Raw genomic sequence first — 23,611 nt, forward strand, 5'->3', positions numbered from 1 at the left:
TCCTAAATCAGATAGGGGACTAATATCCAACATATATAAAGAACTCAAGAAGGTGGACCTCAGAAAATCAAATAACCCCCTTAAAAATGGGGCTCAGAACTGAACAAAGAATTCTCACCTGAGGAATACCGAATGGCAGAGAAGCACCTGAAAAAATGTTCAACATCCTTAATCATCAGGGAAATGCAAATCAAAACAACCCTGAGATTCCACCTCACACCAGTGAGAATGGCTAAGATCAAAAATTCAGGTGACAGCAGATGCTGGCGAGGATGTGGAGAAAGAGGAACACTCCTCCATTGTTGGTGGGATTGCAGGCTTGTACAACCACTCTGGAAATCAGTCTGGCGGTTCCTCAGAAAATTGGACATAGTACTACCGGAGGATCCAGCAATACCTCTCCTGGGCATATATCCAGAAGAAGCCCCAACTGGTAAGAAGGACACATGCTCCACTATGTTCATAGCAGCCTTATTTATAATAGCCAGAAACTGGAAAGAACCCAGATGCCCCTCAACAGAGGAATGGATACAGAAAATGTGGTACATCTACACAATGGAGTACTACTCAGCTATTAAAAAGAATGAATTTATGAAATTCCTAGCCAAATGGATGGACCTGGAGAGCATCATCCTGAGTGAGGTAACACAATCACAAAGGAACTCACACAATATGTACTCACTGATAAGTGGATACTAGCCCAAAACCTAGGATACCCACGATATAAGATACAATTTCCTAAACACATGAAACTCAAGAAAAATGAAGACTGAAGTGTGGACACTATGCCCCTCCTTAGAAGTGGGAACAAAACACCCATGGAAGGAGTTACAGAAACAAAGTTTGGAGCTGAGATGAAAGGATGGACCATGTAGAGACTGCCATATCCAGGGATCCACCCCATAATCAGCATCCAAACGCTGACACCATTGCATATACTAGCAAGATTTTATCGAAAGGACCCAGATGTAGCTGTCTCTTGTGAGACTATGCCGGGGCCTAGCAAACACAGAAGTGGATGCTCACAGTCAGCTAATGGATGGATCACAGGGCTCCCAATGGAGGAGCTAGAGAAAGTACCCAAGGAGCTAAAGGGATCTTCAACCCTATAGGTGGAACAACATTATGAACTAACCAGTACCCCTGAGCTCTTGACTCTAGCTGCATATGTATCAAAAGATGGCCTAGTCGGCCATCACTGGAAAGAGAGGCCCAATGGACACGCAGACTTTGTGTGCCCCGGTACAGGGGAACGCCAGGGCCAAAGGGGGGGAGTGGGTGGGTAGGGGAGTGGGGGTGGGTGGGTAAGGGGGACTTTTGGTATAGCATTGGAAATGTAAATGAGCTAAATACCTAATAAAAAATGGAAAAAAAAAAAAAGAAAACATGTAATTGAAAAAAAAAATATTTTCTGGCTGTTATACATTAAATATCTAATTCAAAGAAATAAACATAGAAATCAACGTTTTTTAAAAAAAAAAAAAAAAAAAAAAGAAAGCATAGGCCTGACAGGTTCCCCGGAAAAAAGGGGACGGAGCACTAAGGTTCTCAGGAATAGAGACGAAGAGAATTTCAGCAACATGGGTTCAACTGAGTCTAAAATGAAAGTAAAAATGGCATACAGGGAAGTAAAGAAAGCCAGCTAATTCTTAAGGGTATAAAGGTAGGGCTAGGAGCTTTTGGTAAACAACCTGATGTAAAACAGATTGAGGTACCTGCCTCCACTAATTGGCTTCAGTTGGTCATGAGAAATCCTATGATATACCCCAGAATTACCCAGACTGAGCCAATCCCAGGTGCTGTTAATGTATTTACTGATGGATCCAAAGGCAGCGTGGGAGTAGTTTATGTTGAAGGAAATCAACCCCAAGCTCATGTATTTCCCTATCAATCTGCACAAGCTGTTGCTGGAGCAGTTAGTATTTGCTTCCTGCATTACTCATATGTCAGGAATGTGTGTAACCTCTGTTCAGTATCAGAATTTTTCCAGAGCTGCAAATCTGTCAAGTGCAATTGGTGTAATGTTGCTACACAAAGATGAAGGAATTGCGAGCATCGATTGTTGCCGTGAACAACACCCGTGTGGAGATTGCAACTGCAAAGCAATGGCTGGAGATCATCCAGGGAACTGTGGGATTCTTAAAAAATTGGGGAGGGATGGCCTTTTGGGCGCTCCTGCTGACTGTTGTGTGTGGAGGAATGCTTTGGTGGATGGCACGTATGCGAAGGCGGCACAGGGCTGATAAATGAGCCTTAGTGCAGGCTATGGCAGCCTTGGAAGCAGGAACATCCCCCCAGTGTTGGCTCAACATGCTGGATCAGTAATCAATGATGGGTAAGACCCTCACGCATACCAACCTAAGACAGGATGGCAAAAGTGAGTTTGTCACTCCCATGACAGGTAAGGATGTGGCACGGATGGGGGTAACCTAAGATAGATGTTGATCCCAGAGCTACTAATAAAACAAAAAGGGGAAGATGCAGGAAGCGGGTGCGGCCGTATGGGCCAAGATGGCACACTGGCCCATTGCCAGGCCCCGTGAAACCCACATGTTTACTGCCTTGCCCGAACATGTGCAGTGAAACTGCATGTGTAAGCTGCCTGCCAAGTTAGATTATTCCTCGTGATCTGGATCTGTCAGCCTATCTGTGACCGACCTGAGATCATGCCTGGAGCGTGTGTGATTCTGATTGGATGAGGTGCTGTTGGAGCGAGATGAGGTCAGTTGCCATTACTGTATAAATATAGCCCTTGCCCTAAGTAAAAAAAGCTGCAAGTAAAGAAAAAGCTGTAAGTAAAGAGGAAGAGCTGCAGAAGCTTAGTGAACCTGTCTTGGTGTCCGTGTTGTTCTTGTCTCTGTGGATTGGAGACTGCGACAACATAGAGACAGGAGCTTACATGTCTGGCCACTTGGGCAGATGGGAGATATTGACAGAATTATTTAAGTACACCAACATTGTTCTTGTCAAATAGTTGTTACCCAGGTACATCTTGCCCACCCAGCAGGGAAAAAAAATGCATTTCTCAAAAAGACAACTAGGGGCTTTCGGCAGGCCAAGAGCTGACACTGGCTGTGACCCTGTGCTGCCCCTTTGAGCTACCCATCAGAGGTATGTTCTCTGGGGATGTGGTTAATGGCTGGTCAGTCCTAGGTGAACATTTACATCGCAGTATGTACCTCAATCTCCTCTAACAGGCCTGGCTGGCACACAGTTACCTTTGAGGTGTTTTGGGGGGGGTCAGTGTTCCTTTAGCTAAACTCTACTTTGTGCAATTTATGTCTCCTAAAAGAAAAATCTATTAGCAAATCCCTTATAATATCAATTCTATGAGTTTCTTTAATATCAGCATAACTAGTGCCCATTTCCTCTGGGCTGGTTTCTAGAGCATTCTATGGAAGGAGAGCTTAAGAGAGGGTTTAGGTTCTGCCTGAGCGAAGGATTTGACCCTTCTACTTTTGGAATAGCTCCATTCTCTCCTATCTGGTTACATAAACCTTATCTGTACTCTCGAAACAGTGGCTTCAAACTTTTGACCCTCCTGCCCAGCTATCTTTTTAACCTTTTTAATTAAAAGGTTGGATGCTGGGGATGTAGTTCAGAGGTTTAGTAGAGCCCTCTCTGCTTGATCTCAGCACAACAAAAGAAGAAAGCTACTCACAGTGCCAAAGAAGGGAAAGGAACCATAAGCCCACTAATCACAGCTGATTTGCTAAGGTGGGTGTTGTGGGAAGGAGACCTGCTGTTGCTGTTCGTGGCTTTATTGAGCCACTACTGGAACACAGAGTCACAGCTGCCCAGGGCTCAAAATGACCAACAGGACCTTGGATACCAGACTGGAAAATGTCAACTTGATTCACAGGATAACTTAAAAGGGACTACAGACTTTGCAACAGGAAAATGTCAAGGCTAAAATGGGAATAAGATTCTGGGCATGCTGCAATATGGACGAACCGAGAACTGAGTGTAATAAGATAACTCGGGCACAGGGAGGGCAGATCCTTCATGAGCTCTGTGATGCCAAGATTCACAAGCCAGAGTCACCCAAGAGCAGAGGGAGCCTCAGTTGAGAAAATGCCTCCATGAGATCCAGATGTAGGGTATTTTCTTAATTACTGATCAATGGGGAAGGGCCCAGCTCACTTTGGGTGCCGGGCATCCCTAGGCTGATGTCCTGGATTGAATGAAAAGGACAGAAAGGAGCAGGCCCAGCTCAGGGCTGACAGGGTCCCCGCTGGGATGGACCGCTTCCTTTAGTTGCTTTTATGGATACTTTGTGACACCAATGAGAAAGGTATAAAACACTGTCTCAAAACAAATAAATTGCTAAAATGCCAAAATGTTTGGTTATATACTGTTTACCACAAGGAAAGCAAAACAAAACAGAAAGCTGAGCTCAGGAGGCAGGACTGTGTTCTGCCATATCTATATCCATACCACTGCCTTTGATAATTAAAAATGGGAATAAAGACTAAAGGAAGGTCCTTAGAGCTCAGCAGGTGGTGCAGGGCAACAGCTACTGGATGCCTCACTCGCCAGAAGGTGAAGGACAATTCAGCTGAAGGGGCAGGGTCAAGGCCTGACACCGCACAAGCATCGGACCCAGCTGAAGCTCACCAGAGGCAAGCTTCACGAATTCCATTTTAAAGCACTTACCATAGAGGCAGAGTTTGCTTCTCCCAGAGCTCTCCTGACTCTGTTGGAGTCTGCTTAGAAAGAGAGGGTAAAAGAAAACACAGGAAGGCTCATCTTACTGAATTCTAACACACCCCTGGCCCTGCATCATGTTTTGTGTTTTGAGAAAGACCCCCCACTATGGGTCCCAGGCTGTTCTCCTTCAGCCTCCCAAACACTGGCATTAGGCGGCTGTCAAATAAGGATTTTGAAGATAGTCGACCACAGCATTAACCTGAAGAGGTATCCAGCTTTGAATGCCTGGTAATATTCTCCAGATGGAAAGAGAGACAACTTTTGCTGTTTCATTCATAATGTTGAGATCTTACATAACATTCATAAATGTTGTCACATGAGAAATTAGAGATATCCGCACCCCCCACTGTTGTACCCCCACGTTTTACTGATTTTTGTCTTTGTTGCATAGAACTCATTTTGTACATCAGGCTGCCCTGAGACATACTCTGATCCCCCTGCCTCACCTCCAAAAAGCCTAGGATTAAAGCACCAGTCACCACACTTGGCTTCCTTTGCCATATTAAAACCTGCTATTGAGTACCTGTATGGACAGGCACTAAAAACACAAGTGTAAGCCCATCTCGGAAAACCCCCCGCCCTCGTGCCCGAGTTCACTTCTGACCTCACTGCACACTAAACGGTCCCACTGTGCGAGCATTCCACTCACTCTTTTATTCATCTTGTGAAGAATGAAGATCTAAAGAGGTATGTATGTTCTTCTCCTTGCCTACCAAACTATGGGAACAAAACCCCCCCAGGAGCCGGCACTCCCTCACTCTCATGCTGGGAGAAGGGAAAGACCAAAGCCTGGGGCAGCTAGAGAAAGAGCTTGTCTCCTGGAAAGGAATTCCACATGGCTCTGACACCTGAGAGGCCAAAGCAAAGACAGGAATGGGTCAGTCATGGGTGGACCCACCTTGACCAAGACACTTAGCCATGCATGTCCCTTGCAGGATATATACTTGAAACTCATGTTACAACCCTGGAAGGCAGACAGGGGTTATCTGTGCATGAAGGGAACAGAGGGCCTTACAAGCCTCTGTACATTTTAGACAACATGGTACTGAGATGGATATCTGGCATAGACCAAGATGACTAATGCTGAATGTGAAGGGGTTGGGGCAGAATCAGCATCAGATAGCTGATACCAGATGTCCAGGGAACCCAAAAGTGACAGTCCTGTAATCTGTTCTCTAATTACACCAGGCAGAATGCCACTTTGTGTGAATCCACACAAATATGGCCTCAATGTCAGAGGCCAGTGCCTTCAGCCTGTGTGTGCTGATAGATCTGTCGTGCCTGCTAGTGTCTGACTTCTGTGTGGCCTGTGTGGCAGGGAATAGAGTGAGTCTTATCTGCCTGCAGCTGCATTCTCTTTAAGCTCCTAGCTTCTAGGAACAGCCCTCTTTCCCTGGCACTGAAGCATAGACCCTGCAGTGAGAGTCACTAGTCCTTGTTCCTCTGCCCAGTGTGGGCACACTGAACACCCCTCCTTTCTCTTCCTCTCACTGTTGTCTCTGACTGGCTGACTGAGGACAGATGGCTGAACCAAGCTTGTTAAGGCTACCTGGAGAGGCTCTTATGCTAACTCCTGTAGCAATATATATATGAAATTATAAAGCTATATTTTTCCAATCTTCTCCTAGTGCTTTCTTGCCCAGTGGTTCCTACGACCCTGGGAAATAAACAAATGCTGTAGAATAGGACCAGAGGCAAAATTATCATCAAAGCAATCCTGTAAAGCAATGTGGCTGTTTCTTGGGCAATAGAGACGATGCTGAAGGCTATATCTGTGATACTGTGGCAGACATACTTTGAGTTGTGTCTACAGTGCTTGGCTCCGCTCCTGTGACCCTTCAACCTAACCCAAAAAAGCAAACAAACTGCTTCCAGAAGTGGTCTATGAGGACAGCTCAAAGATACAGACTCCACACATGGTTGGTTACCCACAAGGCCCCAGCAAGGAATGACCTATACTTTTTATTCTTCTCATACCTATTATCTCTGTGGATCTTCCTCAGAAGGAAGTCACTGATTGAAAAGGAATTTTTAAAAGTACTTTGAAAAACTTTAGATGCTGGGCAGTGGTGGTGCATGCCTTTAGTCCCAGCACTTGGGAGGCAGAGGCAGGTAGATTTCTGAGTTCCAGGACAGCCTGGTCTACAAAGTGAGTTCCAGGACAGCGAGGGCTACACAGAGAAACCCTGACTCGAAAACACCCCCCCCCAAAAAAGAAAAACTTTAATGACAAGTTCCAAAAGAGATATTAAACTTGATGTTTGTTCATGGCAGACTACAAGATGCATGAAATTTTTATGCAGTCATTATGTAGATATTTCCTTTTTTAAAAGGCCCTGTTTCTAAATTATATTGATAAATTTTATCTTTTCAGGTGAGATTTAAGGTCACAAACTTAGTGAAAAGCATACACACACAAACCTGCTCCCACTCACGCCCCACCTCCCACACTGATGGACATCCTACATCACATGATGTATCCTTGACAGTCAGTGAGCCTACACTGCTCGGTCACCACCCAAAGCCACAGTTCTGTGTAGAAAGGGCTCTGTCTTTAAAAGTTAGTTTGCACAATGGTCCACCAGAAACTTGAGAATTCAATTTGCTATAACATTAGCATTATATTTTTCATGGTTAGATCCCTAAGTCAGCCTACATAAACCCTCAACCTAACCCATAACAAGTCCAAGTAGATAAGATACTAAATTACAAAGCAGACACTCTCTCATCACTGAACTATCCAATCTAGGTTCTTCTTCGTCCCTGGAAAATTAAAAAGTACAGTAAGAAGGCAAGAAAAACGTGAAGTAATAAAACTGATGCTATGAAGGATTTAATTCCTTAGGAAATAGTAAGTTACACAAAGCAGAATTCAGGTCAAGGAGTTCCGACTCCGATATGCCTGGATGATAAGAACCTTATACACCAGGCTCCTTAGAGATGGTAGGAAAGAAAATTCTGTACCATAACTCAAGTTTGGGCTTGCTAAGAAAGCTTCTAGTGCTCACTAAGACTCACTTCCAGTTAGGCTCCATTCCCGTAACAAAAGGAGACAGCCCTGACTCAAAACCGGCCATTAGGCCCCTCCCCACATTGAAGAATATGCCTCTAACAGGCAGCACCAGGGGACGGCTCAGGGTCACAACTATCACTAAGACCTGGCCTGCTATTAAGTCTCCCCGGTTCTTATCAGTAGAAGCATAATTCTGCCAGGTGTGAAAGATGTCCCCAGGTAAAAACTGTCTGAAAAGAACAAAACTGACATGCTTAAATAACTCAGTCAATATCTTTGCTGTGTTGAATTCCCATCTGCCAGACATCAACATTCCTGCCTCTAGGACTGGAACCTGAAGGAGGTTTAAGAATGATGTGTATGGTTGGGGATTTAGCTCAGTGGTAGAGCACTTGCCTAGCAAGCACAAGGCCCTGGGTTCAATCCTCAGCTCTGGGGAAAAAAAAATGACATGTATGCAGAATGTGTAAATTTAAGGTCCATAGAAGCTGATAAATACTCTATCCAAGGCTGACTCTCTTTTGCACATCACCAGAACTAGCCACACACTAGTATTAAAGAGCTTTTTCTTATGGATCTCTAAGTATGTGGAGTGATTTCTCACTAGGAAAGCATATTAATTCTATAATTCTATGTCTGACATAGCAAAGAAAACTACTAGAGGACTAACTCTGATATATAGTTCTTGTAACATGAAAGTTATATTTTCTTTTTATGATACTTTTAAAAACAGACATGTAAGCCCGGCGTGGTGGCACACACCTTTAATCCCAGCACTCAGGAGGCAGAGGCAGGCAGATTTTTGAGTTCGAGGCCTACCTGGTCTACAAAGTTAGTGCCAGGACAGCCAGGGCTATACAGAGAAACCCTGTCTCGAAAAACCAAAAAAAAAAAAAAAAAAAAAAAAGAAAAGAAAAACAAAACAACAACAAAACAAAAACAGACATGTAAAGTAAGCTCTCCCAAACTCTTACCCTGTTTTTTCATATTCTTAGGCGTGGATATTTTGATTTCATCTAATATCTGTTCTCCATATTCTCTGATGATCTGAAATTTAAATTTGAGGATTTAAAGATGTGAGAAACACTTCTCTATACCCCACACCAGCCCACAACCCAGAATGTATGATCCCTCTCCCTTAGCCCACATAGCAGAGATTGCTAGGCAATAAAGGGAGACACTTTCCTTTAGATACCACCATAATGACATATAATCATCAGTACTCTTCAGTGCAAGAATACTTATAGCTTGGAAAAGAAAAACGTCCTTTAAAAGTCAATGCAAGCCAAGCATGGTGGTGCACACATTTTATCCCAGAGCTTGGGGGGGTAGAGCAGGCAAATTTCTGAGTTCAAGGGCAGCCTGGTCTACAAAGTGAGTTGTAAGACAGCCAGAGCTACAGAGAGAAACCTTGTCTTAAAAAACAACAACAACAACAACAACAACTATAATAAAATGTAAAGAGGTGAATGTGGGTCTAGCAACTTGGGAGGCTGAGGCAAGCCTGCCAATTTGAGGCTGGTTTTGACCCAAAAAACACAGCCCAAGTTTGATGTTTAGCCCACCCCCAAAAAGGAGGGAGAGGAGACACAATTAACATTATCATTTAAACAAGTCTATGTGCCTAGAAAAAGACTGGAGAAACCAGCAAACTGAAGTTTCGATGGAGCTATGTAAGGGGAGGTTTTGATACTAAGGTCCAGTTCCCTAATTGGTTCTTGATTTGTCAATTAAAAAGACCAGGAGTCATTTGCTGGGTGGAAGGTATAGGTGGGAATTCTGGGTCCCAAGAGAAAAAAGGAGATGTAGGGAAAGAGAGAGGGGCTTTTCTGCCATGCCTTGGAGGAAAGAGGGCACTGCAATCATGTTAGTAAGGCCTTGAGGTAGCTCGGGTTTGCAGCCTCCTCTACCGGTTGATAGCCAAGGATGGTGGCAGGAGCTAACTAATGCAAGCCACTAAGTTTAGGATGGGGGTGGGGTGGGGGAGGGAAGAGAGACAGAGAGAGAAAGAGAGAGAACGCATTTCAAGGCAGGAGGTATTTGGGCCCAGCAATTGTGCCTAGAGGCAAGTTCTAAAGGTAATGGAGCAGAGAATGTGTTTTTTTTATCCTCGGATTCAAAAGGAAGCCTGGTTAGGGCTGGTCATGATCGATCCTGGAGCATAAGGCAGTAGCGTGTTTTTAAAACTACATGCAACAGAGCTAGACTTTGCCCACCGTGCATGAAGCTCTAGCTCAACCCCAGGGCAGGAAAGCGTAACAGCCAATGGGAAGCAGCAGCAGGAGGGGGAAGGGGGAGAGGAAGTGCAACTATCTTAAACACACTTCTGAATTATGTGACTTTCTACGAGCACACATGACTTAAAATTATGCTTAAAAGACAACCATTTCAGGGCCAGTGAGATGGCTCAGAGGTTAAGAGCAGCTGCTGCCAGGCTTGATAACCTGAGTTCCATCACTAGACCCAATTAAAGATGGAGAGAGCCAGCTTGTCCTCTGACATCTCCATGCCCACCTCTAGTCATACCTGAGGGGGCAAGCACTTCGGGACCAGTGGAGCCAAGCTACCCCTGCAGAGCAGGGTTGTGGCGGAGGGGCGGTGGGAAGGGTTCCTTTTCAGCATCTGCTTGACCAGGCCCTGAAGCTTGCAGGAGTACAGAGCCGGCAGCGGGTGGATGGGCCCCTGGCATATTTTCAGGATCAGGTTTTTCCAACTATTTGCCTGGAACTGAAAAGTACACGTTACACTTTAAATACACGTTAAGAAGATACAGACATAGGAGATACCAGCCGAGGTAGATTCGTGTTTCCCTAAGTTATTTCCATTTTGGGAAGGTGCTGGCCGGCGGGTCCCTTTCCTTCTGAAGCCGACCTTGTATGCTTGGGGGAGCAGCCCAGCCCCCCACATGGAGACATGGTATCCATCAGTGTCTACCTCATCAGTGTCCACCAGTGTCTGCCTCATCAGTCCCAGCCTGCCGTGAGCAAACTCAGGGGCACCAGCACAACCATGGCTCCCTACTTGGGCTGCACTTCAGAACAATCTGGTTTTAAAGCATTAAAATCAAGACCTCTTTGGATATTCTGATTCAGTTATACAGAATGGGCCGAGGCCTCAACATTTAAAAAAGTTCTTTAAGCTGTTCTCTCTCTCTTACAGATTTATTAATTTTATATATTTGAATATGCTGTCACAGTCTTCAGACACACCAGAAGAAGGCATCAGATCCCATTATAGATGGTTGTGAGCCACCATGTGGTCACTGGGAACTGAACTCAGGACCTCTGGAAGAGCAGTCAGTGACCCTAAGCGCTGAGCCATCTCTCCAACCCAACTGTTCTCTTTTTTAAAACATGTCTTTTTTATTTAAATATTTTTGAAAGATTTTTTTATTGTGTGTGCGTATGAGTTAGAGTGACAAATGTAATTAATAACATTAATGACTATCCAAATGCAACAAATACCACAAGTGTAACTAATATGAGTGTAATTAATGAAGATCATGAGTATAATTAATGCAGATCTGTACAATTAATAAATATCACAAATGTAATTAATGAATACTACGACTGTAGCTAGAGAATATCACAAGGGTAATTAGAGAAGATCAGGAGTGTAATTAAAGAAGATCATGAGTGTAATTATGACTATCAGGAGTGTAATGCATGCCACTGAATTGTGAGCTTAAAGGAAGCTACACATAGAATCACAGTCTCTGATAGACATTTCCTGTTGGCACAGAATTACAAAATGGCCTACCACAAAGATAACAATGGGGGAAAAAATGAAAACTTTTAGAACAAATTCTTCCTGGAAAAGTGAACCCCGGGTCAAATCTGGCACACCCCTCAGGAGGGCCTTAGAGGGACATGACAAGTGGCCTTTGGTCTGGCGCCATACTTACTGGATGCTTCAGAGCGCAGAGTTCATACAGAATGCATCCCAAGGACCAGATGTCACTAGAAGCACAGCAACAACTATGTTAGGAGTTATCATGGAAATACATGCATTTTACTTTATTTTTATGACATTTAACTTATTGTTGCATATGTATGAACACACACATGAGCCACTGGGTATATGTGGAGGTCACAGGACACCTTGCAGGACTTTGTCCTCTTCTTCCATGTGTGTCCTGGAGACTGAACTCCGGTCATCAACCTTGCCGATAAATGCCTTTACCCACTGACCCTGCCCGTTGCTGACAAATGACCTGACCCACTGACCAATCTCACTGACGTTGCCACGGACCACCCCAGTCAGGTATGGGGCTCCTGGAAAGAGGATCCTCAAAAGCTGGGTGGGTAAGGATTCAGCGGTGACAAGCAGAAACAAACAACACGGGCAGATGGAATCTGAGTGTATTTTACAACGCTCAATGGATTTTATACATTAAAAAAAAACCAAATATTTCAACTCTTAGAAGATGTGTTCAGTGAAGCAATCACGAATACCATCGTTATCATTTGGCACAGTAAAGCACAAAAATCAAGCAAACATTACAACTCTGAAAGGATGTATTCAGTGGGGCAGTCATCCAAGGCTATTGGCATATTTCCAAGAGCAGGCTAGTAAATCTTTATGGTCAATTATTGTTTAACATCTAATGCCTGTTTTGTTTTGTTTTATAAATCTTCAATGTGTTAATTTAAACTTTTTAAATTCTTTTTATTTAACGCTTTCTTTTCCATATATCAGAGCCCACTTCCAATGACACACATATGAAATTTTATTGTTAGGAAAGATTTTTTTTCAATTTCTTATTTAGATATTTTGTTCATTTACATTTCAAATGCTATCCCAAAAGTCCCCTATACCTTCCCCCCTGCCCTGCTCCCATACCCACCCACTCTCATTTCTTGGCCCTGGCGTTCCCCTGTACTGGGACATATAAAGTTTGCAAGACCAAGGGGCCTCTCTTTCCAATGATGGCCAACCAGGCCATCTTCTGCTACATCTGCAGCTAGAGACATGAGCTCTGGGGGTACTGGTTATTTCATATTGTTGTTCCACCTATAGGGTTGCAGACCCCTTCAGCTCCTTGGGTACTTTCTCTAGTTCCTCCATTGGCGGCAAGTGTTCCATCCAATAGATGACTGGGAGCATCCACTTCTGTATTTGCCAGGCACGGGCATAGCCTCACACGAGACAGCTATATCAGGGTCCTTTCATCAAAATCTTGCTGGCATATGTAATAGTGTCTGGGTTTGATGGCTGATTATGGGATGGATCCACAGGTAGAGTAGTCTCTGGCTGGTCCATCCTGTGGTCTTAGCTCCAACCTTTGTCTCTGTAACTCCTTCCATGTGTATTTTGTTCCCTATTCTAAGGAGGAATGAAGTATCCACACGTTGGTCTTCCTTATTCTTGATTTTCTTGTGTTTTGCAAATTGTATCTTGGGTATTCTAAGTTTCTGGGCTAATATCCACTTATCAGTGAGTGCATATCAAGTGACTGTTTTTGTGATTGGATTACCTCACTCAGGATAATATCCTCCAGATACATCCATTTGCCCAAAAATTTCATAAATTCATTGTTTTTAATAGCTGAGTAGTACTCCATTGTGTAAATGTACCACACTTTCTGTATCCATTCCTCTGTTGAGGGACATCTGGGTTCTTTCCAGCTTCTGGCTATTATAAGTAAGGCTGCTATGAACATAGTGGAGCATGTGTCCTTATTACCAGTTGGAACATCTTCTGGGTATATGCCCAGGAGAGGGATTGCTGGATCTTCTGGTAGTACTATGTTCAATTTTCTAAGGAACCGCCAGACTGATTTCCAGAGTGGTTGTACAAGCCTGCAATCCCACCAACAATGGAGGAGTGTTCCTCTTTCTCTACATCCTCACCAGCATCTGCTGTCACCTGAATTTTTGATCTTAGCCATTCTGATTGGTGTGAGGTGGAATCTCAGAGTTGTTTTGATTTGCATTTCCCTGATGATTAAGGATGTTGAACATTTTTTGAAGTGCTTCTCAGCCCTTTGGGGTATTCCTCAACTGAGAATTCTTTGTTTAGCTCTGCACCCCATTTTTAATGGGGTTATTTGAATTTCTGGAGTCCAGCTTCTTGAGCTATTTGTATATATTGGATATTAGTCCCCTATCAGATTTAGGGTTGGTAAAAATCCTTTCCCAATCTGTTGGTGGTCTTTTTGTCTTATTGACAGTATCTTTTGCCTTACAGAAGCTTTGCAATTTTATGAGGTCCCATTTGTCGATTCTTGATCTTACAGCACAAGCCATTGCTGTTCTGTTCAGGAATTTTTCCCCTGTGCCCTTATCTTTGACGTTTTTCCCCACTTTCTCCTCTATAAATTTCAGTGTCTCTGGTTTTATGTGGAGGTCTTTGATCCACTTAGACTTGAGCTTTGTACAAAGAAATAAGGATGGATCAATTCGCATTCTTCTACATGATAACCGCCAGTTGTGCCAGCACTATTTGTTGAAAATGCTGTCTTTTTTCCACTGGATGGTTTTAGCTCCCTTATCAAAGATCAAGTGACCATAGGTGTGTGGGTTCATTTCTGGGTCTTCAGTTCTATTCCATTGGTCTACCTGTCTGTCGCTATCCCAGTACCATGCAGTTTTTATCACAATTGTTCTGTAGTACAGCTTGAGGTCAGGCAAGGTGATTCCACCAGAGGTTCTTTTATTGTTGAGAATGTTTTTGCTATCCTAGGTTTTTTTGCTATTCCAGATGAATTTACAAATTGCCCTTTCTAACTCAGTGAAGAATTGGGTTGGGGGGGCTGGAGAGATGGCTCAGCAGGTAAGAGCACTGACTGCTCTTCTGAAGATCCTGAGTTCAAATCCCAGCAACCACATGGTGGCTCACAACCACCCATAATGATATCTGACGCCCTCCTCCGGTGTGTCTAAAGACAGCTACAGTGTACTTACATATAATAATAAATAAATCTTTAAAACAAAAAACAAGAACAAAACAAACAAAACAAAAAACCAACTATATATATAAAAAAAGAATTGAGTTGGAATTTTGATGGGGATTGCATTGAATCTGTTGATCGCTTTCAGCAGGATAGCCATTTTTACTATATTAATCCTGCCAATCCATGAGCATGGGAGATCTTTCCATCTTCTGTGATCTTCTTCAATTTCTTTTTCAGAGACTTGAAGTTCTTATCATACAGATCTTTCACTTCCTTAGTTAGAGTCACACCAAGGTATTTTATATTTTTTCTGACTATTGAGAAGGGTGTTGTTTCCCTAATTTCTTTCTTAGCTTGTTTATCCTTTGGGTAGGGAAAGGCCACTGATTTGTTTGAGTTAATTTTATATCCAGCTACTGCACTGAAGCTGTTTATCAGGTTTAGGAGTTCTCTGGTGGAATTTTAGGGTCACTTATATATACTACCATATCATCTGCAAACAGTGTTATTTTGACTTCTTCCTTTCCAATTTGTATCCCCTTGATCTCCTTTTGTTGTCAAATTGCTCTGGCTAGGACTTCAAGTAATATATTGAATAGGTAGGGAGAAAGTGGGGCAGCCTTGTCTAGTCCCTGATTTTAGTGGGATTGCTTCAAGTTTCTCTCCATTTAGTTTGATGTTGGCTACTGGTTTGCTGTATACTGCTTTTATTATGTTTAGGTATGGGCCTTGAATTCCTGATCTTTCCATGACTTTTATCATGAAGGGGTGTTGGATTTTGTCAAATGCTTTTCCTGCATCTAACGAGATGATCATGTGGTTTTTTTCTTTGAGTTTGTTTATATAGTGGATTACGTTGATGGATTTCCGTATATTAAACCATCCCTGCATCTCTGGGATGAAGCCTACTTGGTCAGGATGGATGATCATTTTGTTGTGTTCTTCAGTTCAGTTTTCGAGAATTTTATTGAGTAGTTTTGCATCGATATTCATAAGGGAAATTAGGCTGAAGTTCTCTTTCTTTGTTGGATGTTTGTGTGGTTTAGGTATCAGAGTAATTGTGGCTTCATAGAATGAACTGGGTAGAGTACCTTCTGTTTCTATTTTGTGGAATAATTTGAGGAGAGGTGGAATTAGGTCTTCTTTGAAGGTCTGATAGAACTCTGCACTAAACCCATCTGGTCCTACGCTTTTTTTGTTTGGGAGACTATTAATGACTGCTTCTATTTCTTTAGGGGAAATGGGACTGTTTAGATCGTTAATCTGATCCTGATTTAACTTTGGTACCTGGTATCTGTCTAGGAAGTTGGGAAAGTTTTTATCTATCATAACACTATTACATAACTTTGTAAATGATTTATAAAATAAAGTGTTGGTTTCCCCAGAGATAAGGTCATGTTAGTGACCCCATCTCAAGGGATGGTTTCTTATCCATTATTCTCGCTTAAGATTGTGGCCTAGGCTACCAGGAACATGTCATAAATAAGAAAAGGAATAAGAGAAAACAATACAAACAAAGTGCCATGAGAGCTACAGCTCAATGTTTTGTACTGGGCAAGAGTTCCACATCCAGTTCCAGGAGGCCTCCTTTTTTGTTGTTGTTGTTGTTGTTGAAGTTTTCGCCTCAGTCTATGGAACTTGTCACACAGATTCTATTGGGGTTGGTGTGGCATGACCCTGCATTTTATAACCCTCCAGACCCAGCCCTTGTAGGCCTGGCTCTGCTTCTGTCTATGGCGTATTCAAGTACCTGCCGTAATGAAAGGAAAGAAACTTGTCCAGATGGGTGGGTCCACAGGCACTCTGTGCAACCAGCTCTCCTTTATAGGGGTGGGGGAACACACAGCTCTCTTTATTTGGAGGTAGCAAGGGCTGTATAAACCTTGGGGAGTGGTTTCCAAGGAGCATGTACATTATTGGCTGGATCGGATTAGGCAGTGGGATGCTTCATTCGCATAAGGAGGGATCCCAGGTGCTTAAACCGATAATTTGGCCAAGAGGCTATGTGACTTTCTAAAAAAGAATTGGGGGGGCGGGGGGTGTTTGTTGGGCTACAAGCCCAGGGCATGCAGGGTGACAGTAGGGAGGGAGTGATCTTTACTCATGACAGTCTGCTGATGAAATTTTGGTCTCAAGCTGAGATTTTTGGGGGTTTGGATGCTTCTTGACCTCACTCTTATTCCAGGCCTGGTTTCTCCAGTTGCACTTGCTCTACAAGCCCTGGTCCCACAATCAGGGCCCTGGCTTACTCTGACCACCCTTGCATGCACAGCAACCAAACCTGTAAGCTTCCTCCAGGACCCACACTGCCTGCCCTAGCTAACAGGCCTCTCTCTCCCATGCTACGACCAACATCTCTACCCAGCATTACCTATGACCACACACCAGGCTCAGACTAGGATGCGCGTCCTGTACAGCAGCCCAGTCCCCTCTATCTACCAGACTGCATTCCACACAAGCTGTTTAAAATGTCGAGGCACAAACTCCCGCACATGCTCGGTCCATCTCTGACACAGAAGCCTCATAAGAAGCCAGCAACCTGAACGGCCATGTAACACACGAGGCTGCAGAAATAACAGTAAGAAGGCTCCAGGTAACACAGTCAGGGACAGACCACTCTCGGCAGAACTCCACCAGACTTTCAGGCAATATCTACAGCCAAGTCTTCTTAACATAGACAAAACAAGGAAGAAGAAATGGTACTCCCAAACCTAAGACACAACAACAACAAAACAGAAAACTGCAGGAAACCGAAATTCCTTGTGAACCCAGAAACAGAAGTGTCCCGGAAAACGGGAGACACACCAATATCAAAGGGACTATCCACCATGACCAAGTTGGCTTTACCCCTAAAACGTAGGATCGTTCAACATATGTCAATAAATGTAATAAGCCATATAAATGGACCGAAAGTCAAAAATCAGGACATCTCAATAGATGCAGAATCCTCAGTAGAAAGCACCATGCATTGGTTTTTTAGAGAAATTCTAAAGAATATAGTGCTAGAGAATTATGCCAGCATAATAAAAGCTAGGTAAGAGAAACCCACAGCCAACATCAGCCTTGGGCACTGGGGTTTCTCAACCTTCCTGCTGCTGTGACCCTTCAATACAGTTCCTCGTGTTGTGGGAACCCCAATCATAAAAGTATTGTTGTTGCTAGTTCATAACTGTAATTTGGCTCCTGCCCGCCCTTGTAAGGACTTGATACGACCAAGAGCTTTCCAGATGTGGCTGTGTCCCAGAGCTTCTCAGGGATCTTTAAAACACTGGCTGTCTGCTTCCCATCCCGATGCTGTATTTGATGGATGGATGCAAGAGGGGGTCGTAAAAAAACAAGAGCAGGGCAGTCTGGAACCAGCTACACCATGCAGACCCTCTGCAGCCCACTGGACCTTCTTGCAGCAACCAGCCCCTCACAGCTGTGATTACAATGGTTGGAACACCATGACTTTCCTCTAGCTGCTGGAGCATACAGATTCTGTGTGACTTTAATATATTTATACTTCTTTGCCATTTTATTTCTCTAGTCTTGGCCATCAAATCCAATGAACATGCTAGACAAAATGATTCTACTAATAAGCAGCATACGCCAAGGCCCCAAGCATATTTTTAGAAAGCTGAGCTGTGAAGGTGGCTAAGCAGGTCACAATACTTGCCCCACAAGCTTGGCCACCTGATTTTGATCCGGTGCTCATGAAAAGTCCATAAAAACTGTCAGATACATATATATCTATCTGTGATCTCAGCACTCCTACCTCAGGATAAGAAGTGGGACCTAGTACTGGATGGAAGCTTGTGGGTCAGTTAGCCTGGAATATAGAGTATACAGTACAGCATCAAAACATGAAGCCAGGTAGACCTCCTTCGACAAGGTGGAAGAGACAACTTCAAAAAGATTGTCTCTGACCTCCACACACAGGCCGTGGCACATGTACATGTACGTATACACATTACACACACACACACACACACACACACACAAACTTAGATAAAATAACTAAAAAAAAAATTTTAAAGCCAATAAGCTCCGTGTATCTGCACGGACTCCGCTATCAGTTTGCAGGCTAGCGGCCCTCCCTCCCATCAAGTGGCCAACCTTACCCAAACAAGGACCCCACTCACCTTTTATTGTTGTAAGGCAGGTTCTCCCAGATTTCTGGAGGCACATAATAAGGTGTTCCCACGTACGTGCATGCAAACGCCATGGGACTGAAACCACAGACAGGCAAAGTGACTCCAAAGCTCTTCTAAAAGTGGCTCTTCTGACCTCTATCACCAAATAAGACAAGTACTTACCTGGAGAGAAGACGGGCAGAGCCAAAATCTCCCAATTTCACTTTTCCATTGTGGGTGAGGAAGACATTCTGCATCGAGAAGGAAGAACTCAGATTATGTCTTGCTTGTCCCAGCATCAGGCAGCTGCCTCCAGTGCAGCTTTCAAAGCCAGAGGATAGACAGCTGAGTCCCAGAGAGAACAGTAACGATAGAATAGCAAGGTCCCCTCTAAACACAGCTAGCTACATATTTCCCAGCCTGGGGACTCAGGATGACAGCTCTTTAGTCGAACATGCAGAAGTCAGGTGGTATCAGATCTGACAAGAGGGAGCCTGTGTCAGGGGGACTTAAGTGGCTAGGACAGGTGTTGGACACTTTCTGCCTGAGAACATGTGAATTTGCTCGGTGGCCATTAAAAGGGCTACATTCATCCAGACTTCAAAAGAGATTTTTAACTCCTTTTTTACAAAGTGTATTCTACTTGGCTAGTAAAACTTCTAGGTCAAAGGCTGTAAAGTTTGACTCAGGATGAATAAGTCTTTAATATGTACTGTATAGCCTGACATAGTGGCACACGTCTTCAATGGGAGGAAGAGGCAGATGGAGCTAGAGGCCAGTCTGATCTACATAGTGAATTCTAGGGCAGTCAGGGCTGCATAATGAGACCCTGTCTTACTGCAAATAAACAAAAAGTCTATTGTACATCATGGAGATGATGGTTAATATAATATTCTTGAGAAATTACTAAAAAAGTAGATTTTATTTGTTTATGTGCTAGGGATTAGCCTCAGGTAGTCTGAGTTGGCCTCAAACTAGAAATCCTCCTGCCTTGGCCTCCCAATGGCTAAGACCACAGGCAGATAACTACCATGTCCAGTCAAAGAGTAAATGTTCCAATGGTTAAAAAGTACTTAAGGCTTCCTAAAAGAAGGGAAGGGGCTAGAGACTTGGCTCAGTGGTTAAGAGGACTTGTTCTTCAGAGGGCCTGAGTTTGGTTTCTAGTTTGGTTTCAGGTGGCTCACAACCATCTGAAATTCCAGCTCTAGGGGATGCAAAACCCAGGCCCTCTTGGGCATCTGCACTCTCTCAAGATGAATGTATACACGTACACACACACACACACACACACACACACACACTAAAAATAAGTACTCTATGAATACAAATAAGCACTTGAATGTTCATGGGGGAGTTGTTTGTTTGTTTGTTTGTTTTTGTCCTGGAACTCCTCTGTCGACCAGGCTGGCCTCAGACTTAGAGATCTGCCTGCCTCTGTGTCCTGAGTGCTAGAATTAAAGGTGTGGCCACCATGCCTGGCTACATTTTTTTTTTTTTTTTTTTTTTTTTTAGTTAAAAGAGTAAATATAAAAAGTGATAGATTGGCAAACATTTCCTAAACTAAACTAAACAGAATGCCTGAAAGGAGATCATAACCAGAAAAGCAGACAATGAAATAATTTTCTTTTTTTTCCTATACCTCAACATGTCTTATACTCACTTTCGACTTGATATCTCTGTGTAAAACACGTCTCTTATGAATGTGATTTACTCCAAGACAAATTTGTATAAACCAATTAAGTATCTGTAAGGAAAACGTGTGGATAGGATTTAGGGGGAGGCACTGGAAGTAAATATAATCAAAATTCTAAAAGAATTAATAAAATATTTTAAAAGAAAAAAGTATACACCTGAAAGATGCAGTAACTAGCTGAACCCAACTTCTGAAGAATCTCTCGGCCTTATTTTACCAGAATTTTTAAAGTGAATTCTGAACTCATTAAATTTACACAGTTCAACTAAAACTCAGTATAACCCGGAGAAGTTCAGAAATCCGTTTCCCATGTTTTGTCATCTTATATATGATCCAGATGTATATTTTAGTGAAATGTCTACCATATTTTTATTTTTTGAACCAAAAGAAGTTTCTTTTTTGGTGGTGGAGGAGGTGAGACAGAGAGAGTCTGGGTCCCAAACTGGCCTCAGACTTGCCATGTAGTCAACGGTGACTTTAACTACTGAGTCTTTTTCCTCTGCCTCCCAAACCGTGGCATTACAGGCCTGCATCACTAAACCCAGCTTATGTGGAGCTGGGGCTGGAGCCCAGGACTCTGTGAATGCTAGGCAAAGTTCTACCATTGAGCTACTGTCTATCTGTAAGTATCTCTTAATTAGTTTTCCTTCTTTCCTTCTTCTTCTTCTTCCTCCTCCTCCTCTTCTTAAAGACAGATTCTCACTATGTAACCATGGATGGACTAGGACTTGCCATGTGGACCAGGCTGCCCTCCATTCACCTGTCCCTACCCTCTGAGTGCTGGGATTTAAGGCATGTGTGATCACTCCTGGCCTACCACTCACTTCATAAAAACATCTCACCCAGAAATGACAGTGCTCACAAGCACTCCAGAGGCTAAGGAAGGGTATTTCCAAGAATTTGAGGCGAGACTGACCCATAACCTCGTGAGTACCAGGCCAGCCTGGACTGCAAGGCAGAACCAAACAACCATTTCAGGAAACCATCGTGTGCTGGCTAGTTTCATGTCTACTTGACACAGGCTGGAATCATCTGAGAGGAGGGATCTCCAATTAGGAAAGTGCTGTGGACTGGGCTGTAGGCAAGCCTGCAGGGCATTTTCTTAATTGCTGATTTAAGGGGGAGGACGTAGCCATGGTAGGTGGTGCCATTCTGGGCCTGGTGGTCCTAGATTCTGTAAGAAAGCAGGCCAGTAAGCAGCATCCCTCCAAGGCCTCTGCATCAGCTCCTGCTTCCAGATTCCTGCCCTGTTTGAGTTCCTGTTCGGACTTCCTCCAATGAGGAACAGCCATATGGAAATGGAAGCCAAAGGGCTTCCTTTGGTTGTTTTTGGTTGTGGTGTTTCATCACAGCAATAGAAACCCTAAGACACATCACCTGAAGAAATCAATCAGGAGCACTGACTGACAGTGAAACCAGCAGCTTCTTACTAGGCTAGTTATTGCAGACATCCGTGTTTTAACCTTAATTTATACAAGGCTCATGAGAAAATCCACTTCCGAACTTAGAAATCGCGTAAGTCGGCTTCTTACCGTGTCTTCAGGGAATAACTTCCCTTTTTGCTGTTTAATCCTCTGCATCAGATCCCCTCCGTCACAATACTCCATCACAATGTACAGGTACCCTTCAGCTAAAACACATAGGAGATGCCTTAAGAAAGCCACATTTGCTTCACGGTAAATTCAGGAATATTTGGGGGGATGTGTTTACCTTCAAATGACTCCTTAAAGGCAACAATATTGGGGTGCTTCATTTTGGCGAGCAGAACAGCCTCTTTCCTAGAAGTCTGTGTATCAGACTTGGGGGAAAAAACCTTAAATAATTATAAATTCAATACAGCTTCAAGCTAGTATTTTGTATAGCTTTATTTAAGACTTTAATGCTACATGCAGGTTTGTAAGTCTACTTCTGCTCAAACTTTCAAACGCTAAAAGGGTGTGGTGCCTTTCTGATTATGGCTATTTTCCATGCTGGGCTGACCTTTCATTGAGACACACATTTTTTTTTCCTTACACATACCAAATGCAAACTAATGGTAACATTTTTCCCTCCCCAGCAATGCTAACAGCCAGGGGTTTAATCCCCCCTCCCACCAAAACCAAGAACAAATCTGCCTTAGCATCAGCTGCCTAGGATAGCCAGTGTTCTCTTGAAAACACTGTATCCTCAAAGGAGAGGAAGAAGGAAGAAGGGAGAGAGAAGGGGAAACTTGAGGATTCTCAGACCAGCAGCATCAGCATCAAGTGTGAACATGCTGAACATGACTGCAGCCTAGCCAGACCGACATGGAAGAGGACCAACATTCTGTTTGAGCAAGCTTTCGCAGGATTGGGATGCCCCCTTAGTTTGAAATCAAGACCTCAGTTGGGGGGCTGGAGAGATGGCTCAGCGGTTAAGAGCACTGACTGCTCTGCCAGAGGTCCTGAGTTCAATCCCCAGCAACCACATGGTGGCTCACAACCATCTGTAATGGGGTCCAATGAACTCTTCTAGTGTGTGTCTGAAGACAGCTACAGTGTGCTCATACAATAAATAAATCTTTTTTAAAAAAAAAAGTGGGCAGTGGTGGTGCACGCCTTTAATCCCAGCACTTGGGAGACAGAGGCAGGCAGATTTCTGAGTTCAAGGCCAGTCTGGTTTACAGAGTGAGTTCCAGGACAGGTGGGGCTACACAGAGAAACCCTGTCTCGAAAAACCAACTTAAAAAAAAAAAAAAGACTTCAGTGGGATCCAGGTATGGTGGTACATACCTGTAATCCCATCACTTGGGAGGCTAAGGCAGGATGTCTCAAAGAATTAATATTTTTAAAAAGGGGACATTAGGAGTGGGGGTGGGGGTAGAGAGATAGCTCAGTGGTTAAGAGCACTGACTGCTCTTCCAGAGGCCCTGAGTTCAATTCCCAGCAACCACCTGTGGCTCACAACCATCTGTAATGGGATCTGATACACTCTTCTGGTGTGTGTCTGAAGACAGCTATAGTGTATTCATTTACAGAAAATAAGTAAATCTTTGAAAGGAGGCATTGGGAAAATGCCTAGTATTTTTAAACGCTTCATCAAAATATTAAACAATGCTCACGGTATGACTTCTTACACAGGACAATTATGATACACATTGACAAGCAATCCACAGGGAGAAACAGAACAAACAAATCTGAGTAGTTTCCCTAGGAAGCAACCGATGC

General features: G+C 43.5%; 1 protein-coding gene across 6 annotated transcripts in view; it reads right to left on the minus strand.

The window, feature by feature from the left end:
- The window catches only part of Nek3 (NIMA (never in mitosis gene a)-related expressed kinase 3), a 38,715-nt gene that overhangs the window by 9,951 nt on the left and 5,153 nt on the right, over positions 1–23,611 (minus strand). For 4 of the 6 annotated variants that reach the window (XR_378785.4, XM_006509111.4, NM_011848.4 and 1 more), the window contains 9 exons: positions 22,137–22,224; positions 21,959–22,056; positions 20,394–20,477; positions 18,917–18,984; positions 18,743–18,829; positions 11,628–11,682; positions 10,250–10,450; positions 8,698–8,770; positions 4,657–4,706 (listed from right to left, as the gene is read on the minus strand). Coding sequence is in view for 3 of the 6 variants with exons in the window: in XM_006509111.4 (XP_006509174.1) it covers positions 4,657–4,706; positions 8,698–8,770; positions 10,250–10,450; positions 11,628–11,682; positions 18,743–18,829; positions 18,917–18,984; positions 20,394–20,477; positions 21,959–22,056; positions 22,137–22,224 (804 nt within the window). In the remaining 3 variants the exon portion in view is untranslated. The remainder of the gene's footprint in view (positions 1–4,656; positions 4,707–8,697; positions 8,771–10,249; positions 10,451–11,627; positions 11,683–18,742; positions 18,830–18,916; positions 18,985–20,393; positions 20,478–21,958; positions 22,057–22,136; positions 22,225–23,611) is intronic. The other 2 variants (XR_003947273.1, XR_003947272.1) reach the window with 1 other exon arrangement.

This window comes from Mus musculus, chromosome 8, assembly GCF_000001635.26.
Source record: "Mus musculus strain C57BL/6J chromosome 8, GRCm38.p6 C57BL/6J".
NCBI classification, from domain to species: Eukaryota; Metazoa; Chordata; class Mammalia; order Rodentia; family Muridae; genus Mus; species Mus musculus.